Source organism: Corythoichthys intestinalis, chromosome 1 (genome assembly GCF_030265065.1).
Source record: "Corythoichthys intestinalis isolate RoL2023-P3 chromosome 1, ASM3026506v1, whole genome shotgun sequence".
Taxonomy (NCBI): Eukaryota; Metazoa; Chordata; class Actinopteri; order Syngnathiformes; family Syngnathidae; genus Corythoichthys; species Corythoichthys intestinalis.
Window position 1 is genome coordinate 38,498,566 of NC_080395.1, and position 21,136 is coordinate 38,519,701.

At 40.4% G+C, this 21,136-nt stretch overlaps 1 protein-coding gene across 2 annotated transcripts in view; it reads left to right on the top strand.

Moving 5' to 3' along the window:
• LOC130927696 (CUB and sushi domain-containing protein 1-like) overlaps positions 1–21,136 on the top strand; it is a 687,910-nt gene that overhangs the window by 240,096 nt on the left and 426,678 nt on the right. For both annotated transcript variants that reach the window (XM_057853669.1, XM_057853670.1), the window contains exon 3: positions 9,697–9,809. In XM_057853669.1, coding sequence (XP_057709652.1) covers positions 9,697–9,809 — 113 coding nt within the window. The remainder of the gene's footprint in view (positions 1–9,696; positions 9,810–21,136) is intronic.

Genomic DNA, 21,136 nt, shown 5'->3' on the forward strand with positions numbered 1-21,136 from the left:
TATCCCTAACATTCCAGTTAACGCTTGCATTTTGCATAATAGCAACCTCTTTTCACCCTTCCATGAGAGCATTTGTGAAACACTGCGCAATTTTCTTTGTAACGGTGCTGCACTTGGACTATTTTTCGAGGTGTTTCAACTACACGATTCACTTATTCTCTCTCAACTGTTAAAGCACCATTGATTCCAAAATGGGAAAGTCCATTTGAAAGCACACCTTCACCCTGATGTCAATTTGTTCAACAGAAATCGAACGAAATCAAACCGGCACACTGCTTAAACAAGATTTCTTCTTCCATATTCGGATGAAACATTGAGTCCGCGGTAGATGATTTACTGTATATTACTGTAACTAATAAATTTGACACGCCAAAGATAACAGTTGTTAACAAACCTGACAATAGTAAATGGTTAAAGGGAATTGACTGACAGAATGAGGCTTCAAAATCATATATGATTGTCTGGGTGTGTCCGTTGAAGGCATCTTTCTGATGCCTACTCTGGCTACAGTGCTTAGAGCCTGTGGTGACAGAAATATATCCCACCTTGGTTGTCACGGGGCTTTTCTACGGTGTAACAATGAGACGGTTTAAAGCAACCATGCCAGTGCGAAGCCACTGTCCACACACAAGCTGTCACGTCAGGCTTTTCTCCCCCTGTCAACTCTTTACTCTTTCTCTCACCATGACCGTGTGGAATTCGTCTCCCACAGTCGACAAAAAGACACTCTAATTTGGGCATGCCAGGGACTATCTGAGGGGAAGCTGCATTTTTTTGTGTCTAGGGGTAGTTTGCTTGCAAACAGCAAGTTGTAATCATGCCAGATATGCACTAATGCGAACAAATGCGCTCAAGTTCTTACAGTATGTGGAGTGAAGGGGTTACTCTAAACACTCTAAATTGCGTCACTTTGATACTGTTTTAGCCATTGCTCCAAAAGATCAACGATCAACGAAACAAGAATATTGATTAAAAAATTGCTTGTGATGTCTTCACTTCTCAGTATGCACGTTTTCAACAATCTTTAACTTAGTCTGGCTCTTTGAACAATAGTTGTACATTTATTAAAGCAACAGGAAAAAATTGTCAGTCTTATGGGCTGAGAGGCAGCACTAGAAATGGGCAGTCAAGACAGATGGATGCAGTAAGAAAAAATACACAGGCAAGCTGACTGATTGGTCATCTGACTGTAAAGATAACTCTCACGGAGCATCTGTCTCATTGCATGAACTGGTTGACTGGCTGGACAGCTGACCGATGGTATCATCTGCCCCATGTTTTAAAGTAAGCACACTTAGCTTTGAATAGATGTCAAAAAGATGTATGATCAATGCATTGTCCTGATTAAGAAAGAGTGTGCAGTGCAAAAAATTAAAAAGGTGAGGCAGAGAGAAATGACTCAGTCAAGATGGCCCATCTGTACAGGCGATTACTGCTCATTACCTGAGTGACAATTTTTTGTGGACTAGTGTTCGTGTCTTCACCATGATTTAGAACACAATTCATTGCTCTGACTTCGTAGAAGTCAATAAATAGATGACTTTTGTTCAGTGACACATTTAATGTATGTACATACCGTATTTTTCGGACAGTTTTTTTCATAGTTGGCTGGGGGATTCGACTTATACTCAGGAGCGACTTATGTGAAATTATTAACACATTATGATATAATTTCACATGTTATTTTGGTGTTTTGGAGTGACACCGATGGTTTGGTAAACTTGTTAGCATGTTCTTTATGCTAGAGTTATCTGAATAACTCGCGATGGCCACGTTCGCGTTCTGCCTTTGGCAAAGTGTGTTCAATTGTGTTATTGACTTTTTTACATTGAAATGCATGATTTTAGTTTGTGTCGCTTTCACGCCCAAGTGGGGGAGCACTCGCACAAAGTTCCGCGAAGAAGAGCGCTCACACACCAGAAGAAGGCAGACAGCTACGCAGCGTCTCAGAGCGAGTGGGCGAGAGCGAGAGAGAGACGGCTGCGAACCTACATTCATTGTTTATGCTTGTAAAATATCTCTCCAGAGGCAACACCTGTGTGTATCATCTTTTCTGTTGTTGTTGTGTGTTTTCCACCCGTGCCCGGACACTTAGAGCCAGTTGTGTGGTTGTTTGAATGATGCGCTAATGCTAGCGAACGCATGCTAACCGTTTTTGTCATTGCTGTCATAGCACCTAATTATAATTTATTTACGTTGATGCGAACCTGTTTGGCATCGAGGACGAAATTGATTCAGCAAATAACACGGACGTCCAGCATCGTCATTTGGGAGTTTAGCTCGCTGTATAGCCAGGACCAAGCCACAGCGTCCTGGTGAGGACAGTATATTCGCATTTTGTTGTTCATGCATCATGTAACATCATACTGTACACTTATTCATCATGTTGTTCTCTACTGTATTTTTATATTAAATTGCCTTTCAAGATGACATATCTGTTCTATGTGTTGGATTTTATCAAGCATATTTCCCCCAAAAATGCTACTTATACTCCAGTGCGACTTGTATATGTTTTTTTCTTCTTGGTTGGGCATCTTACGGTTGGTGCGACTTGTACTCTAGGTGCGACTTATAGTCCAAAAAATACGGTACAGTATTTGGCATCTATACCAATTTTCTTTGTTTATAGGTTAATAGAAACCATTCCTTTCTTTTGTGAAATATAATGAAAGCTCATAGAATTAAGTAGACAAACAAACAAACAAACATCACACAACTTACTAAGGCAAACCCTTCCTATCACCAATTCCTAAAACTTCAGAAACACCCTAAAACACAGCACCTTTTGATGTCATGCTACTTATTGTTCTGTTTATGATGTTTTTATGTATTAATTTGGCTTACTGCTATAAATAACCCCTGTCTAAATGGTAGGGGAGTATTTCTTTTGTTCTCTGAAGGCATGGCTCTGTAGCAGTAATTATACATTAAGTGGAAGTAATTCATTACAAAAAGCCTATATTTACTTGGGAAAGAATACAAAACACCTACTCAAAATGGGCTAAACAACCTGCAGTAGCTTGACAGCTATTTGACATTTTATAATTGTGTTAATTGGTATAATTAAAATTAGTGATGCACGATAATACATTTTTCAACCGATAACGATAACCAATAATTTCCTCCTCATTCCAACCGATAACCGATAATGTCAAGCCGATAATTCTATTAAAAGATTTATGTAAAACTTTAAAGTATACACAAAAGAAAATATTACTGTGCAAAAATATAATTTATTGCTCTTTTTTTCAACATAAAATATGAACAAGTATTCACTTCCAACATCTAAATAATGACAGATTGTCTGACATTGTGTAATGGTAAACTTTTGGCAACAATTACTTACAGAGTAAATACCTAAGTTGCACAAAAATCCCTTTAAAAGTAAGCCATTCCTAACATTTATAACATTAATACACTGCAAAACACACCTCCTTAAAACTAGTCAGTTTTAAGTGTAAATCTATTGGAAATAAGTGAAATTATCTGCCAGCGCTTCAAGTGTATTTCTCTCAGATTTCTTGGAAGAAAAATAGCTAGCTGAAAATAATCTTAACAGCCTTATTTTAAGCAATACATTATTATACTTAATCCTAAAAAAAATCTTGGAAGAAGAAAAGATTTTGAATAATATTTGTGGCTACAGAATGTTATTGTTATTTCATTACAACAGGAATGTGCATATTTAAATTGATAAGTGTTAATAAGTGCCAATAAGTTTTGATTATCTACTGTGACTGTAATTGAGCAGACAAATAAGTTAAATTAATTTGAAAAGGGATTGCTAATGTTATATGCTTTATTGCGCACTGTGAAAATGATTAACTCGAAGAGCGAGATGTCATGTACCCATTCTGCAGCGCTTTGTTTACATTTGCGGCACTCACGACATGTGCTTTACAGCAGCTAAACTGATACACGGCAGTACTATTTGGATGGAGTTGGAGCTCGCAACTCCGTGCGTGTTGTTTTGTGCCTGAGTTTTGTTAAGCCGAAAATAAAGGCAGCGTTACAAAGTCATCTGATCGCTCGTCATTTTACAAACTGAAAGCATTACTGACTGGCTGACTTCGTTTTCTCCATGTTTAAATTATCATCTAACCACTGTGCCGTCATGATAAGCTTACTTACTGGACATCACTTTTCCAAATATCCGTGGTGAAAATGTGATTGGCATGTTTTTCATGAAGAATGGTCGTAGGGCTTTGACTCTCGGGTCATTTCGGTTAAAAAAAAAAAAAAAATCATGTCTCGTCTCGGCGGCTACGTTCGTACTGGATAATCCGCCCACACCGGCCTGTTTGCCGCGGCGTAATCGGGGCCTGGCTCTGCTCGCACGCCGTGGGGGAACGCTCGAGAAACCGGGGTGTTCGCCGGAGGTCCTGAAGCCGGGGAACCGGGCTCTGCCCGCCCCGCCAACGGCGAGGCGGCGGCGGCCTGCCGGACCAACCAGAGCGGCGGGCTCCGTCGGAGGACGGCTACTTGCAGACTATCGGTCTCCAGTCGTGCCGGTGTTTAGCCTTAGATGCGAGTTTACCACCCACCTTGGGCTGCTTTCCCAAACAACTCGACTCGTATTGTCACAAGCCCCATAGTTTAGCTTGTGTTTACAATAGCTTTAGCATTCCCGCTAGCAGCAGCCTCGTATTTGTTCCAAAAATCTTTGTGATGCAGTTTTAAATGAATGCTGGCTTAGTGGTTTTGAATGAGGACGCTTTCTTTCGGCCTCGTGGAACTTCTGCGGTACGTTTCGCAGATGGCGAGAGCGTCGTTTTTTCTAGTAACAGCCGCCATAATATTCAACTATTTCTTGTCGTGTAACTCCGCCTCCTTAACCCCTCCTCCCTCGGGCTTTCAGAGAGGGGAGGGGTTGAGGAGACGGCGTGCTGAATTCTTCGGTTGTGCACATTTGGAGGCTAAATCAAGTATATAATTATCGGATTGCATTATCGGTTGAATTTTTTTATTATCTGGATTATCTGTGTGACGTCATAATTGCCATTATCGGCCGATAATTATCGGCGACCGATATTATCGTGTATCTTTAATTAAAATATATGTAGAATTCCGTACAGTAAGCGCTTTTGTTCCTTTTCAATACAAGTGTAGTGTTGTTGTGTTGTGCTACTGTGGCACAATAACACCCTATAGGTTGCAATATTATAACTAAAACAAATAAAAAGTTAAAAAAAAAAATCCTTTGTTTAGTCAACTGGAAGATATTATACTCAACATCCTATACATACACCATTGTTCAGCATTTCTAATCATTGCTTGCTAAAGCTCAAAATTAATATACAAACTAATCCAGAAATAATTGTCCCCGGATTCAATAACACAGTATTTACTGCAATTATTCGGATTTTGCACAAGGTGGAAGGTGGATTGGTTAGCGCGTCTGCCTCACAGTTCTGAGATCAAGCGTTTAAGATAAGCCTGTTGCAATATGCAATAAGTAAATTTATCGCACGGTAAATAAAAATGAAGGCGATAATTTTACCGGCTGCGATTTATTGTTGCGTGCGTGCATACATCTGTGTGTTGGTGTGTGTGTGTGTATGTATGAGAATGGTTGTCTCCTTGCACCCTGCAATTGGCTGCCAACCAATTCAGTCCAAAGCCCATAGTTAGCTGGGATAGGCTCAGGCACCCCATCATGAGAATAAGTGGCACAGGAGATGAATGAATTAATGAATATTCTGATGGTTTATTACACATGTAAAGTATAATGTACAACTCGGGGGGTACAAGGCATTTTGTCTGTCCTGTCCCATCACATACAGTATGAGACACCTCTATGTAAATTTTCTGCTTTTTCTTTACAAACCATTTATCTTATTGTTTGTTGCTTTCCACAAGCACTATTAATTTCTTTTTCTGTCCCTTTTGTCCTTGCTTTGAGGAAAAATAATTCTTTTTTTCCCCACACAATTCCTTTTTTCATAGGCCTTCTGTTACTTTTGGATTGATGACTTTGGTTGTTCTCATTGCACCTGTATGTACTTTGAGGAGTTATTTTTTTCACCCATGGCCAGCTAAACCATGGTCAACTCACTGTCTGATGATATTAATTGTTCCAGGTGTTATTTAATTAACAATTTAATTGTATGTGTTATGTTTTGTTTCTCTAAATATTAGATTTTTCTGATTAAGTGCACTTTTTTTTGGATGGAAATACTTGCATTGTTAATTTCTATTTTGTTATTGGCCTTCAAATGATAAAGGATTGCAATGTTATTTATTTTGCTTTGTCTGTATTGTAACATGCATTTCTAAACATGATCTGATACACATACATACAATACAACATCGGACTTAAGATACATTAACCGCACATGCTTATATCCATTCTGTGAATAACAAAAATCTTAAATTTAAGAAAAAAAATATACTGTATTTGCTGCATTTAAATGCCACAGGCAGGTCAGTTTTCTTATTTAACTTTTCCTCCAAAGCTTATTTTAATGTAGCAACATTCTAGAGCAGGGGTCAGGAACCTTTTTGGCTGACAGAGCCTTGAACACATTTTTTAAAAATGTTATTCCGTGAGAGTCATACAATATGTTTAAAACTAAAATACAAGTAATGTGTGCATTTTATGTAATTTCAACACTTTTTAAAGTATGAGGGTTTCGGTTTGTCTTTGAATTATTTTTAATAACATTGTTATGTTCTTGCTAATCAATGATGAGTATTTCTTACCATTAATGCCACTTCTGTTCCTTCATGGTTTTGCTGATGGCTTTGCAGTCTGGTTGATACTTGGTGGGGTTAAGTTTCATGCAGGCGTTGAGAAACTTAGGATGTGTCTCTTTTTTTCATGTTCACGAAGCGCCACGAATCCTGTTTTTCCCCACCACGCACAGAGCACCACCAGTGCACACCGAAACAAGTTTATCCATCAGTCCATTTTTTTCCTTTTGCAAACTCAGTGAAGGACTTGAATAAATCCTCCCCTCTTTTTGTCCCTTTCATAGTCAAAACCTTGCAATCACGCTGAATTGGTATAATTGCTTACGTCTGTTGACTCATCCAAAGCGAGAGAAAAAATGGTGTCGCATTTATGTCCTTCACTTGCATTGCCTCAATTCGATTTGACATTATCACGGTCTTTATCCCAAAAGTCGTCAAAAATTCCACAAGGCAAATTCCTCTGTCAGTTCTTGCTGAAAAGTACAATACTCGTCGTCTTTTTTTCTTTTTTCCATCTTCTCAAAAGGGTTTCTAAACTTAGCTGACAAACGCGGAAAACAAAACTAAAAACGAGGGAAGTTTACTTCACACATATGTGCACATCGGGGCTATTTTCTAGTCCCTGATTGTAGTATATAGCCTACGTGTCCCATGATCATCCTGGGCTCACGCAGTCAATGGCATGGGACTTGGAGGGGATCTAACGTAGCACATTTAGGTTGCTATTTGATGATATCTAATGCGGATTGCGCGAGTGTTGTCGGAGCATTAAAACAGTTAACGTACGCCGCAAAAGTCACGTCTTCTCATTACTGCACAACACCAGCATATGACCGGTGACAGTCGCCGTTTCGCGCAATGCGCAAACGAATACAGTATATGCATATATGTATATGTATATATGTATATATATATATATATATATATATACACACACAGTGGGGAAAACAAGTATTTGATACACTGCCAATGGGTTTTCCCATTGACTGTGTATCAAATACTTGTTCTCCCCACTGTACATATACTGGACTGTCTCAGAAAATTAGAATACACAATATTCTAATTTTTTGAGACAGTCCTGTGTATATATACAGGACTGTCTCAGGAAATTAGAATACACAATATTCTAATTTCCTGAGACAGTCAGGAAATTAGAATATTGTGTATTCTAATTTCCTGAGACAGTCCTGTATATATACACAGGACTGTCTCAAAAAATTAGAATATTCTGTATTCTAATTTTCTGAGACAGTCCAGTATATGTGTATGTATATGTATGTATATGTATATATATATGTATATTTTTTAACAATTAAAGATTTGTCTGGGAGCCAGATGCAGCAGTCAAAAGGGCCAGATCTGGCTCGCGAGCGATAGGTTCCCGACCCCTGTTCTAGAGCATCACACACTGTTGTGCATAGTACACCACTCCACAGTAGCCCTTCATGAAGTTTCACCTATCTGTCCTCAAGCGTTATGTTCCGCAATTTGTAACTATCCTTGCTCAAAATTTAACGTACAATATTATCTTTTTATTTAGTTATTTTTAATTACAGTATTTTTTATCTGGGTGTCTATCACATGCTTATGCTACATGCTACAATTTCTGAGCGGTCTAACCACCTTGCCTCACTTCTCCAATGTGTTTTTTTACCCTATACTAAGAAAAAAACAAAACAAAACAAAAACAATACCAAAAAACAACAACATAACAAACAACAACAAAAACGTTACCACAAATGAAAAAAAATTAATAAACTCGTAACTTGGGTCACAAATGTAGTTGCAATTTGCAGAGCAACACTGAAAGTGTTTTACTGGGTGACTGCAACAAGCCACATATCAAATCTGCTTGTTTGGAAGATCAGATGCATTTTAAAAAAGTTTATTTATGGTTGACAGGCTTTTCAGAATACTGTGCTAAAATCACTTCAACTAGCTCTTTATCATACATTTAAAATTAGCAGGCTTATTCCCATGCACCTCCTTTTAAATGGTTGCACTCATTATCTTTGATAGGAAACCAATTTCAGTCAATTGTGCCTTCACTCTCAGTCATGAAGTTTGTACTTGGAGGAATAGTAGCAATGATTGCATCTTACTATTGATCAACAGAAGTAATTTGACATCCATATGCGGTACTTGCAGGTGCTGATGCACTACTTCTTACTAGACCTAAACATGTGTCTTACCAAAGCACTGCATGTATCAATACTTACACTACACACTCTAATGATCACCTTGATTTATATAACTGTTCCAAGTATTATTTTTATTGTTATAACAATAATTTTGCACAGAGGCACCCAAAGGAAGAGTTTAAGAGCCATTCTGTAGTCTCTCATGATTTGCCATACACATTTGTTCTATTACTTCTATGTAACCTTTCCTTTAAATGGTTTGATCTATGCAACAATTTCCTTCATATTACTATGAATCTTTGGCTTTAGTCCCATCATAATAAAACATTTGTCATTGACTGTACATTAATTTTGCGTCATTATTTAGGCAGTCAGTTTTCAACCCTCTGAGTTTTGTTTCTTATCTATGAACCCTCCTCTTTCCGCTTCCCCAATCTTTCAGTCGTTGCCTCTCTATTAATCTTGTGAAGACCATTACACATTCTATTATAGGCTAAAACTCACATTTTTGTATTAGAGATTGGATTTGTAGCATCATTAAACGGTTCCACTCAGTTTAAATGTAAACCCCTTTAATTACTGTTTATTTCTGTGCATTTTAGGGGTTGTTAGAGATTTAATATCTAATTTCAAAAGCAAAAGGAAAAGTTTTAAGCCCCAAGTTTTTTGAACAGACAAAATGGATCTCCACCTGCCTAATCAAGCAGGAGTTCCTAAACTTGGGATTTAACCACAATGGTGCTATGTATACAAGCACAAACAATTTTTGCAGTTTTTTGTTTGCTGTCTTTTTCAATTGGTTTTATGAGGCCCTCCTGCTGTGCTGAAAGTAATGTTCACAATTTTTCTATATGCTTTGTAGGTTGTCAGGGTTCATGCTGCCTTCTCCTATAGTCAGCACTGGATCTATATTGGCCTTATGGTTTACCACTGATTTCGCCGTCAGTGCTCAGGGCTTCAAAGCTGTCTACGAAGGTAAGACCATATTTCAACTGCATGTATGGTCAGGTTGTTGTACAACCTGGTAATTGCTCTAACGGTTGAAAAATTGTCTGGTTCGCAAACATGAGAAGTTTGAGAACAAAGTGTCACCTGCAAATAATGCCATTTTAACATTAAAACAATAGCTATACTTGCGGAAAATACCGCAGTGACTTGAGGTTGAGTTTAATTTGTTTTGTGACGACGGTTACAACTCAAAATACTCATATCTCTATTCGGCTAATAAAAACGGTGTAAAAACTGTATTAAACATAAATAACTACAGTAAAGAAAATTTAAAAAATGCTTCAATTCAATGGACATTGTTATGTTCCCTCTATTGTACCTGGCATAGCCACCTGAGGCAATATAATGCCATAGACCTCACCATCAGTTGAAAAGACCGCTCCTACAAACATTGCGCCACGCCTTGGGACCGACCCAGAAAGAGCTTTTACTGTGATAAACTCAAACACACACTGCGTTCAAACGCCAAATTTAGTTGGAACAAGGACGAAGGTTTTACTGCATACAAGCTGGCAGGAGTGTCTCAAGAGGGATTTGGTCGAGGTTTCAAGTTAATTTTTATATAAAATAGCCCCATGCATGCACTTTGAAGCGTTGTGGGACAAAAAGCATGGAAAAAATTTGCATAACTTTAGCTCTAAATATTTACGTAAAATGAATGATAACTGCCTGTTTTTTTTTTTTTTTTTTTTTTTTTTTGCTTTTTACCAAGAATCTAGTCTGTTCTATGATCGTATCTTTAGAAATTCTGGGATGTACGTATTTATTTACATGAATTCTCAACTTAAGAAGCTCTTTGTTTAGGGATGGCAGCCATGTTGTATCCATAAACAGTAGCGTAACTTTACATTCAAAAGATCAGGTAATTTTTGGCCAACTTTTTTTGGGCAAAAAAAGTAGTAATTTAGACATTGCTGCGTCCATACAAAAAAAAACATTTTTTTTTACATGTTTTATTTTATGTAACATCCATCCATCCATCCATTATCTTCCGCTTGTTCCGGGGTCGGGTCGCGGGGGCAGCAGCTTTAACAGGGAAGCCCAGACTTCCCTCTCCCCAGCCACTTCAACCAGCTCCTCCGGCGGGATCCCAAGGCGTTCCCAGGCCAGCCGAGAGACATAGTCTCTCCAGCGTGTCCTGGGTCGTCCCCGGGGCCTCCCGCCGGTGGGACATGCCCGGAACACCTCTCCAGGGAGGCGTCCGGGAGGCATCCGAACCAGATGCCCGAGCCACCTCAGCTGGCTCCTCTCTACGCGGAGGAGTAGCGGCTCGACGCCGAGTCCCTCCCGGATGACCGAGCTTCTCACCCTATCTCTAAGGGAGAGCCCGGACACCCTGCGGAGGAAACCCATTTCGGCCGCTTGTATCCGGGATCTTGTTCTTTCGGTCACGACCCAAAGCTCGTGACCATAGGTGAGGGTAGGAACGTAGATTGACTGGTAAATCGAGAGCTTTGCCTTTCGGCTCAGCTCCTTCTTCACCACTACAGACCGGTGCAGCGTCCGCATTACTGCAGACGCCGCACCGATTCGCCTGTCGATCTCCCGCTCCCTCCTACCGTCACTCGTGAACAAGACCCCAAGATACTTGAACTCCTCCACTTGGGGCAGGATCTCATCCCCGACCCGGAGAGGGCACTCCACCCTTTTCCGACTGAGGACCATGGTCTCGGATTTGGAGGTGCTGATCTTCATCCCAACCGCTTCACACTCAGCTGCGAACCGCTCCAGTGAGAGTTGGAGGTCACGGCTTGATGAAGCCAACAGCACTAAATCATCTGCAAAAAGCAGAGATTCAATGCTGAGGTCACCAAACCGGACCCCCTCAACGCTTCGGCTGCGCCTAGAAATTCTGTCCATAAAAGTTATGAACAAAATCGGTGACAAAGGGCAGCCTTGGCGGAGTCCAACCCTCACTGGGAACGAATTCGACTTACTGCCGGCAATGCGGACCAGACTCTGACACCGGTCGTACAGGGACCGAACAGCCCTTACCAAGGGGCTCGGTACCCCGTACTCCCGGAGCACCCTCCACAGGATTCCCCTAGGCACACGGTCGAACGCCTTCTCCAAATCCACAAAACACATGTAGACTGGTTGGGCGAACTCCCATGCACCCTCGAGGACCCTGCTGAGGGTGTAGAGCTGGTCCACTGTTCCACGGCCGGGACGAAAACCACACTGCTCCTCCTGAATCCGAGATTCGACTTCCCGACGGACCCTCCTCTCCAGCACCCCTGAATAGACTTTACCGGGGAGGCTGAGGAGTGTGATTCCTCTATAATTGGAACACACCCTCCGGTCCCCCTTTTTAAAAAGGGGGACCACCACCCCGGTCTGCCAATCCAGAGGCACTGTCCCCGATGTCCACGCGATGTTGTAGAGGCGTGTCAGCCATGACAGCCCTACAACATCCAGAGCCTTTAGGAACTCCGGGCGGATCTCATCCACCCCCGGGGCCTTGCCACCGAGGAGCTTACCAACCGCCTCAGTGACTTCAACCCCAGAGATCGAAGAGCCCACCTCAGAGTCCCCAGACTCTGCTTCCTCAAAGGAAGGCGTGTCGGTGGAATTGAGGAGGGCTTCGAAGTATTCTCTCCACCGACTCACGACGTCCCGAGTCGAGGTCAGCAGTACACCATCTTCACTATACACAGTGTTAATAGTGCACTGCTTTCCCCTCCTCAGACGCCGGATGGTGGACCAGAATTTCCTCGAAGCCATCCGGAAGTCGTTTTCCATGGCCTCACCGAACTCCTCCCATGTCCGAGTTTTTGCCTCGGCAACCGCCGAGGCCGCAGTCCGCTTGGCCAGCCGGTACCTGTCAGCTGCCTCCGGAGTCCCACAGGCCAAAAAGGCCCGATAGGCCTCCTTCTTCAGCTTGACGGCATCCCTTACCGCTGGTGTCCACCAGCGGGTTCGGGGATTGCCGCCACGACAGGCACCAACCACCTTACGGCCACAGCTCTGATCGGCCGCCTCAACAATGGAGGTGCGGAACATGGCCCACTCGGACTCAATGTCCCCCACCTCCCCCGGGACAAGGGAGAAGTTCTGCCGGAGGTGGGTGTTGAAACTCTTTCTGACAGGGGATTCTGCCAGACGTTCCCAGCAGACCCTCACAATACGTTTGGGCCTGCCAGGTCTGGCCAGCATCTTCCCCCGCCATCGGAGCCAACACACCACCAGGTGGTGATCAGTTGACAGCTCCGCCCCTCTCTTCACCCGAGTGTCCAAAACATGCGGCCGCAAGTCCGATGACACGATTACGAAGTCGATCATCGAACTGCGGCCTAGGGTGTCCTGGTGCCAAGTGCACATATGGACACCCCTATGTTTGAACATGGTGTTCGTTATAGACAAACCGTGACGAGCACAGAAGTCCAATAACAGACCACCACTCGGGTTCTGATCGGGGGGGGCCGTTCCTCCCAATCACGCCCCTCCAGGTCTCACTGTCATTGCCCACGTGAGCGTTGAAGTCCCCCAGTAGAACGAGGGAGTCCCCAGAGGGGGCGCTCTCTAGCACACCCTCCAAGGACTCCAAAAAGGGTGGGTATTCTGAACTGCTGTTCGGTGCATACGCACAAACAACAGTTAGAACCCGTCCCCCCACCCGAAGGCGGAGGGAGGCTACCCTCTCGTCTACCGGGGTAAACCCCAACGTACAGGCGCCAAGCCGGGGGGCAATAAGTATGCCCACACCTGCCCGGCGCCTCTCACCATGGGCAACTCCAGAGTGGAAGAGAGTCCAACCCCTCTCAAGAGGATTGGTACCAGAACCCAAGCTGTGTGTGGAGGAGAGTCCGACTATATCTAGTCGGAACTTCTCTGCCTCACACACCAGCTCAGGCTCCTTCCCTGCCAGAGAGGTGACATTCCATGTCCCAAGAGTTAGCTTCAGCAGCTGGGGGTCGGACCGCCAAGGCCCCCGCCTTTGGCTGCCGCCCAACTCCCTACGCACCCGACCCCTTTGGCCCCTCCCACAGGTGGTGAGCCCATGGGAAGGGGAACCCACGTTGCCTTTTCGGGCTGAGCCCGGCCGGGCCCCATGGGGACAGGCCCGGCCACCAGACGCTTGCCTTCGAGCCCCACCTCCAGGCCTGGCTCCAGAGGGGGGCCCCGGTAACCCGCGTCCGGGCAAGGGAAACTGGGGTTCAATAATCTTGCTCATCATAAGGGGTCTTTTTGAGCCATACTTTGTCTGGCCTCTCACCTAGGACCTGTTTGCCATGGGTGACCCTACCAGGGGCTTAAAGCCCCAGACAACATAGCTCCTAGGATCATTGAGACACGCAAACCCCTCCACCACGATAAGGTGATGACTCATGGGGGGTTTATGTAACATTTCAATCTAAAAATGATGTGGGCCAGATAGCCGGCAAGACATGCCTCATTGCTGAGGCAATAGTAGCATCGGAATTCGACCTAAATAAATTGTGATTGTATATAGAAAAATGCACATTTTGCTTTTGTTGAGTAAAATGAAGATGATTCTGCATGCTTTCCTCAAGTATTAAGTTTCTGATGTGAAAATTGAGTGATTTATTAGCTGTTGAAAAAATATTAAAGTTGCAATTTTGGGCAAAACCTTATACGATATGTTAAATATTGCTATTGGTCCTGAAAATATAGGTGATTATCTCTGCATTTTGTGATTTTTGTGCATTTAGCCTAAAATGTGAGAATTTAATAGCCATTTTAAGTTTTGTTGTATATATAAAAAAAAAAAAAAGTATCGTATTTTCCGGACTATAAGTCACACCTGAGTATAAGTCGCACCAGCCCAAAAATGCGCAATGAAGAGGAAAAAAAACATAAGTCACATCGGAGTATAAGTCGCATTTTTGATCAAATCCAACACATAGAACAGATATGTCATCTTGAGAAGCAATTTAAAATAAAAATACAATAGAGAACAACATGCTGAATAAGTGTACAGTATGATTATGTTACATGATGCGCAACGAAATGCGAACGTGGCTGGTATGTTAACGTAACATAGCTATTAAGAGTTATTCAGATAACTATAATAATAATAATACATTTTATTTAGCATAAAAAACATGGTAACAGGTTTACCAAACCATCAGTGTCACTCCAAAACACCAAAATAACATGTGAAATTATATAATAATAATGTGTTAATAATTTCACACATAAGTCACACTCCCAGCCAAACTATGAAAAAACACACTGCAACTTAACGTCCAAAGAATACATTTATCGGAATTTTATCAGGGAATGGCTTTGAATTTTTTTTTTTATGTCGCTGCTCCTGGATATATGCCTAAGAGAGGTGCCTTTTATGGTTTTAGGTCGCTAGCGACTTTGGTTTTGAAAATATTTGAATTTTGTGTTTTTGCAAATAGGCCCCCTATGGAACAGCCCAGAGCGCCGTGTCCTGTCAACTGATGGTGAAGTCTACGATAATGCAGACTGTCAGATATTTTACTATATATGCATAAAGGAGACGTTCATAGTTGCTCAATGAGCTAACGTCACTATAGTTATTAGTATTTAGATGACTGTTTTTCAGGAAATGCAATTAATGATAATGGGGTCTGAGAAAGGAAAATGAAAACAAAAACAACAGACAAAAATAACAGCATAAATTTTGTACATGACAACAGTAATGTCACTGAGGAAATGTTTCTTATTCTGGGAAGGCACTGCTATATCCAATAAGGCAAGAATGGAACAAGCAGTGAATAGGATGAGACAGGACATGTTAGGACAGGACTGGAATAATGAGCCATCTAGTGCTACCGGTGTATGGTGGGAGTCATTCCATGCCATGAGCCAAGTGACTACCCACTCTATTACTATAATCACAAGGTACCCAACTGACAATCATTATCCCTGTAAATGATTTTGCTCTTCAATTTCTTTACAAATTACTGAATATGTGAAGAATGAACTTCCTGAGAAATGAAATGAAAAAGAAAAGGGATAGGGATTAATTGGATATGGTGTTAGTGTCAGTCCTAAAACCAGACAAATCAGAGGGCAAAATCTTGTGTTGAATAGGCCATATATTTCCCGGGTGGAAGATCCAAGTGAGCCTGAGCTCTGCTGGTGATTTATGAGAAAAGCTGCCCATGTTAATGATCTTGTGTGGGCGACTCACAGCTCGCTGCTGCTGTCTTGGTCTCCCCAGTATCACTTGGAGCTGCTGTGAGTGTTTACACTGTGTAAATGTAAAGCTATCTGCCTTATGTGTGCTCTTCATTGCTACACAAGGGTGTGCATAAGCTACCACCAGTGCTTGTTGTGTGTTGACCTCCTTCTCTCTGCAAGCAGCAATGCTGTTTGATATCGGTGTGCCTATTGGCAGTCAAAGGCTGGGTCTGACCTTTTGGAGACACATAAATGCACACGCACTCACACAGACATGCTTGTATAACAGGAGTTCATCTATGAGTCATATGCTCGAAATATCAAAGACAAACTAAAATGACCATATATACACGTATACGTACATACTCTACATACTCATTGTACTTGTTTGTGTATTTTATGGTGTGTATGGACTGTGTTCATGTGTTGTGATATTCAGAAGTCACCTCAGATTTCTTGCATTGGTGTTGTTCACCTAACCAGTCTTAATCATTAGCATTTGGACACAACAGGTACAACTACTTAAAGACGAGCTCAGAAAGCGAGGACACGGATATACAGCTGGCAGCTACATCAATTTCATTTATGAAATGGCAAATTCTAAATACTATTAAATTGTAAAAAATTAGGGCTGTCAAACAATTAAAATTTTTAATCGAGTTAATTACAGCTTAAAAATTAATTGATCGCAATTCAAACCATCTATAAAATATGCCATATTTTTCTGTAAATTATTGTTGGAATGGAAAGATAAGACACAAGACTGATATATACATTCAACATATGGTACATAAGTATTGTATTTGTTTATTATAACAATAAATAAACAAGATGGCATTAACATGATTAACATTCTCTTAAAGCGATCCACGGATAGAAAGACTTGAAGTTCTTCAAAGATAAACGTTAGCACAAGTTATAGAAATTTTATATTAAAACCCCTCCTAATGTTTTCGTTTTATTAAAATATGTAAAATTTTCAATCAAAAAATAAAGTAGTAGCTCGCCATTGTTGATGTCAGTAATTACACCATGCTCACTCTTGGTACTAACCCATAAAATCAATTGGACCCAAGCGCCAGCAGAGGGCGCCAAACACCAAAAAACAAGTAACAAGTGAACATAACACTGTAAGGTCATTTTAATCCGTTTCAGCGGGGCATGTGCGTTTAATGCGTCAAATATTTTAACGTGATTAATTTAAAAAATTAATTACCGCCTGTTAACGCGATAATTTTGACAGCCCTAGTAAAAATGTTACTTCAGGTACTTGGGTGACGTAGAAAAAATTACATGAAGGTAACAGCATTTGTTATTGTCCATAATTATTGGCACCCCTGAAAAAGATGTGTTTTTTAGCTTCTAATATATATATATATATATATATATATATTAGGCCTGAACGATATTGGAAAAAACTATTGTTGCGATTTTTTTGAGGTGTGCAATATATTGCGATATTATATTGCGATAGTAAAAAAAAAAAAAAATATATATATATATATATATATATATATATATATATATATATATATATATATATATATATATATATATATATATATATACACAATTTTTTTTTTTTTTTAAAGAAATTTTCACTAGATGACTTGAATAGCTGTTTGGAAATACTTTGCATGACACACCGTGACCACAGTGTATTCATATAATACCGTTTCATTTGTGAATGATTAAGATTGCTGTATTATTATGAAGGGATCCAGAAAGCAATGTCTGCACAAAATAGATAATTTATTGAACACAATATTTGACACTTCAACAGCAGCAAATACATTAAATGACAAATAAAAGAGCAGGTGCATTCGTCCCCTAAGTTTTTGACAAAATATAACAATAAATAAAAACTTCTGTAAAATAACAACAAAGTTGTAAACATAGTTGAACAAAAATATTAAATATGACAAATAAGAGTTGTTCACAAACTATAACAATAAATAAAAACCTCAGTAAAACAATAAAGTTGTCAACATATTTGAAATTAAATATTAAATCTGTCAAATAAAAGTGCAAGTGCATTAGTCCCCTGAGTTGTTTACACAAAATATAACAATATAAAACTGCAAAACTGCAACAAAGTTGTAAAAATATTTAAAAAATATTAAGTATCAAAACTTTATGTGCAGCTGTACTATAGTTATTTGAAAAATACGATTTACAATTAATTTAAATATAAAAGAAACAGAAACTCAATTGAACTTGTAAATAATTGAACTGAATAACAGCAAATAACTGATGAATAACAGAACCATTTTAACTCCCAAATTTCCTGCCTTCCTGATAGCTGTCACATGAATAAAAAGAAAAGACATTCCTGCAGCTGTGTTATGTATTTGTCTGCATATCGTCCACCTTCCTTGCTCAGCAATTCTCAACTGGGTCTCATAGGTTTTTGGCCAAGACTACTAGTTTATCCACCATTGCAGGCTTGAGACAACAACGTTGGCACGTAACAATGTTCCCACCTGTACTAAAAAGCCTCTGATGGGAAGCTCGTAGCAGGAATGCATAGATACCTGCGTTTTAAATGGTCCCACATGTTCGACGGATTACTTCTTGTTGAGGCAACCATGGCGAGGCACTGTCAACAGGGCTGTTTTTTGTTCCTTATATTCTTGTCGATAGCCAAAATACTTCCAAAACTCCTTTTGGAGACAGTCTTCCCTATTCAACGTGTTGCTTGCTTTCACTTTGAAAACGGCCCCTCCTCCCTCCGCTCTGCTGTTCGGCCCCTCCTCCCTCCACTCCGCTGTAGCAGGGGAGGGGGAGGAGCCGATGACTGCGAGTTGGAGGGAATGAGATGAGAGGCTGTGCGCTCTCCTTCGCGCTCCTTCCTCAAAACAAACGTTTGTGGATTTAAAAAAATGAAATGAAAAAACTATCGCACGTCCTTGCGATGGGACTATTGCGCATGCGCACATCGCGATGGCGATGTTTAAACGATATATCGTTCAGGCCTAATATATATATATATATATATATATGTATATATATATATATATATATATATATATATATATACATTTTTTTTTTTTTTCAAATAATATGGGACCTTAATGGAAAAAAGAGAACAATCCAACCTTCAATACAAGAGCATTCATTCAGTGGGGAAAAAAGATCCCACATAAAGAAAAAATTATTTGACATCAAATGATATGTCATAATTATTAGCACCCCTGGTGTTAATACTTTTTACAACCCCCTTTTGCCAACAAAACAAGGTCTGGGGACTGAGATGGCCATGGGAGGGGCTGGATTTTGTGTCTGTTGAACCATCTCTGTGTAGATTTGGCCATATGTTTAGGGTCACTGTCTTGCTGAAAGATCCAGTGACGACCCATCTTCAGCTTTCGGGCAGAGGGCAACAGATTTTGATTTAAAATGTCCTGGTATTTCAAAGCATTCATGATGCCATGCACCCTAACAAGGTTCCCAGGGCCTTTGGAAGCGAAACAGCCCCACAACATCACTGACCCACCCCCATACTTCACAGTGGGTATGAGGTGCTTTTCAGCATGACCAAAGCACACGGTCCCAGTTGAAGCCTGGGACCGTGTGTATTTCTGTTTGAGACCAAGATTGAGCTTTTTGGCAACAAACACTCTAAGTGGGTCTAGCGTGCCACGAAAGATGGGCGTGTATTGTATTGAAGGTTGGATTTTTCTCTTTTCTTCCATTAAGGTCCCATATAATATGAAAAAAATATATATATTAGAAGCTAAAAAACACATCTTTTTCAGGGGTGCCAATAATTATGGAGGGCACTGTAATACTTTTCTTGTTCCTATTCTTGTTCTGATGGTTTTTCTTACTTAATGAATGATCTATTTGCAAGCAAAGTGGACAAATCATAATGAGGCTATGGCCACTAAGCAAAATGGGATGAATGACAATTATAACTTTGTAACAGGAAAGCATAAAGCTTGTAAATCCTGTAAAACTCCAGAAACGAGCTGTTTCATTATTAAAGCCACATAGTTTAAAGGGTGAGGAAATAGTAGCATCTTATAGGCTAAAAAATACATGACATTCATTCTATTAAGCATTCACAAAATTAAATGATAAACAAAATTCCTGTTTTGATGTTGCATTGAGCAGATGGTTTACTGGAGAAGTTGTCGGGACCATCATGGATATAGCTAAACTTACTGATGTGAAGACATGTTGTTCTTATTTTTGACTTATTTAGTGCAAAAGTATCAGTGATTACATAAGACAAGAAGAAAATCAACTGACAAAAGTTGGAAACGAGCAAGATAAAAATGAACATCTTAATCTCGTGAAGCCATGTGACTTGGTGTCAGTAATTCCCTTGATCCCATTGAGCCTTGCGAGATATGATGTTCCCCTTTATACTTTAATATATTTAACAATGTAAATAAAAAAGATTTTACATTGATATTCCAGTGACCCTTTTTCAACCTTGACTGAGGTCCTTTCTAGTTCAACATCTCTAGTAATATTAAACCAATCAATTATTTTATAAAAGGAGACCTGGCTGAATAACCAGTGTGCACACACTGCTAATAGATGAAGCCTAAGAGGGGTACATAGTCTGAGAAAAAAGAGGTACAGAGTAAGGATGAGTGCTTTAAATGAAGCCATAAGAAATGGAAAGCAATTCCTCACTGATAAAAGCTACGTTTGCAGACCAGCCCTGCAAAGACAAGATAATCATCAATTAATTTGGCCCCAAAGCCAGGGGAGAGCAGCGGGAGAGAGGTGAGAATGGAGACATTTAAAATGAAAAGAGAGATGACTGAGAACATGAGGGAAGCATGGAGACGCACAGAGGGGATTGTATCTGTCTGTAATCAGACATTAGGGATAAAACTCAATATTATTAGATCAGAAGGGGGAAATGCTCTGAACATCATCATGATTATCAACATCAAACTTACAAACAGTAACAGCAATTTTGCATTCGATGTAATGGATACAAAGATCCAATGGGAATTTGTGTCACATGCAATCCTCCGATTTCCCTCAGCTCAACATCCTTCTTTTAAATTAAAAAAAGATAAATAAAAAATTTTAGAAAATGTCAAATGAAATAGATTAAGATAATAATCTGATGATACATTAGTACTGGTCTGTGTATGTTGTTTCACGTGTCTTTCAATGGTGTTCAAGTTGAAGCTTAAATGCTCGTTTTG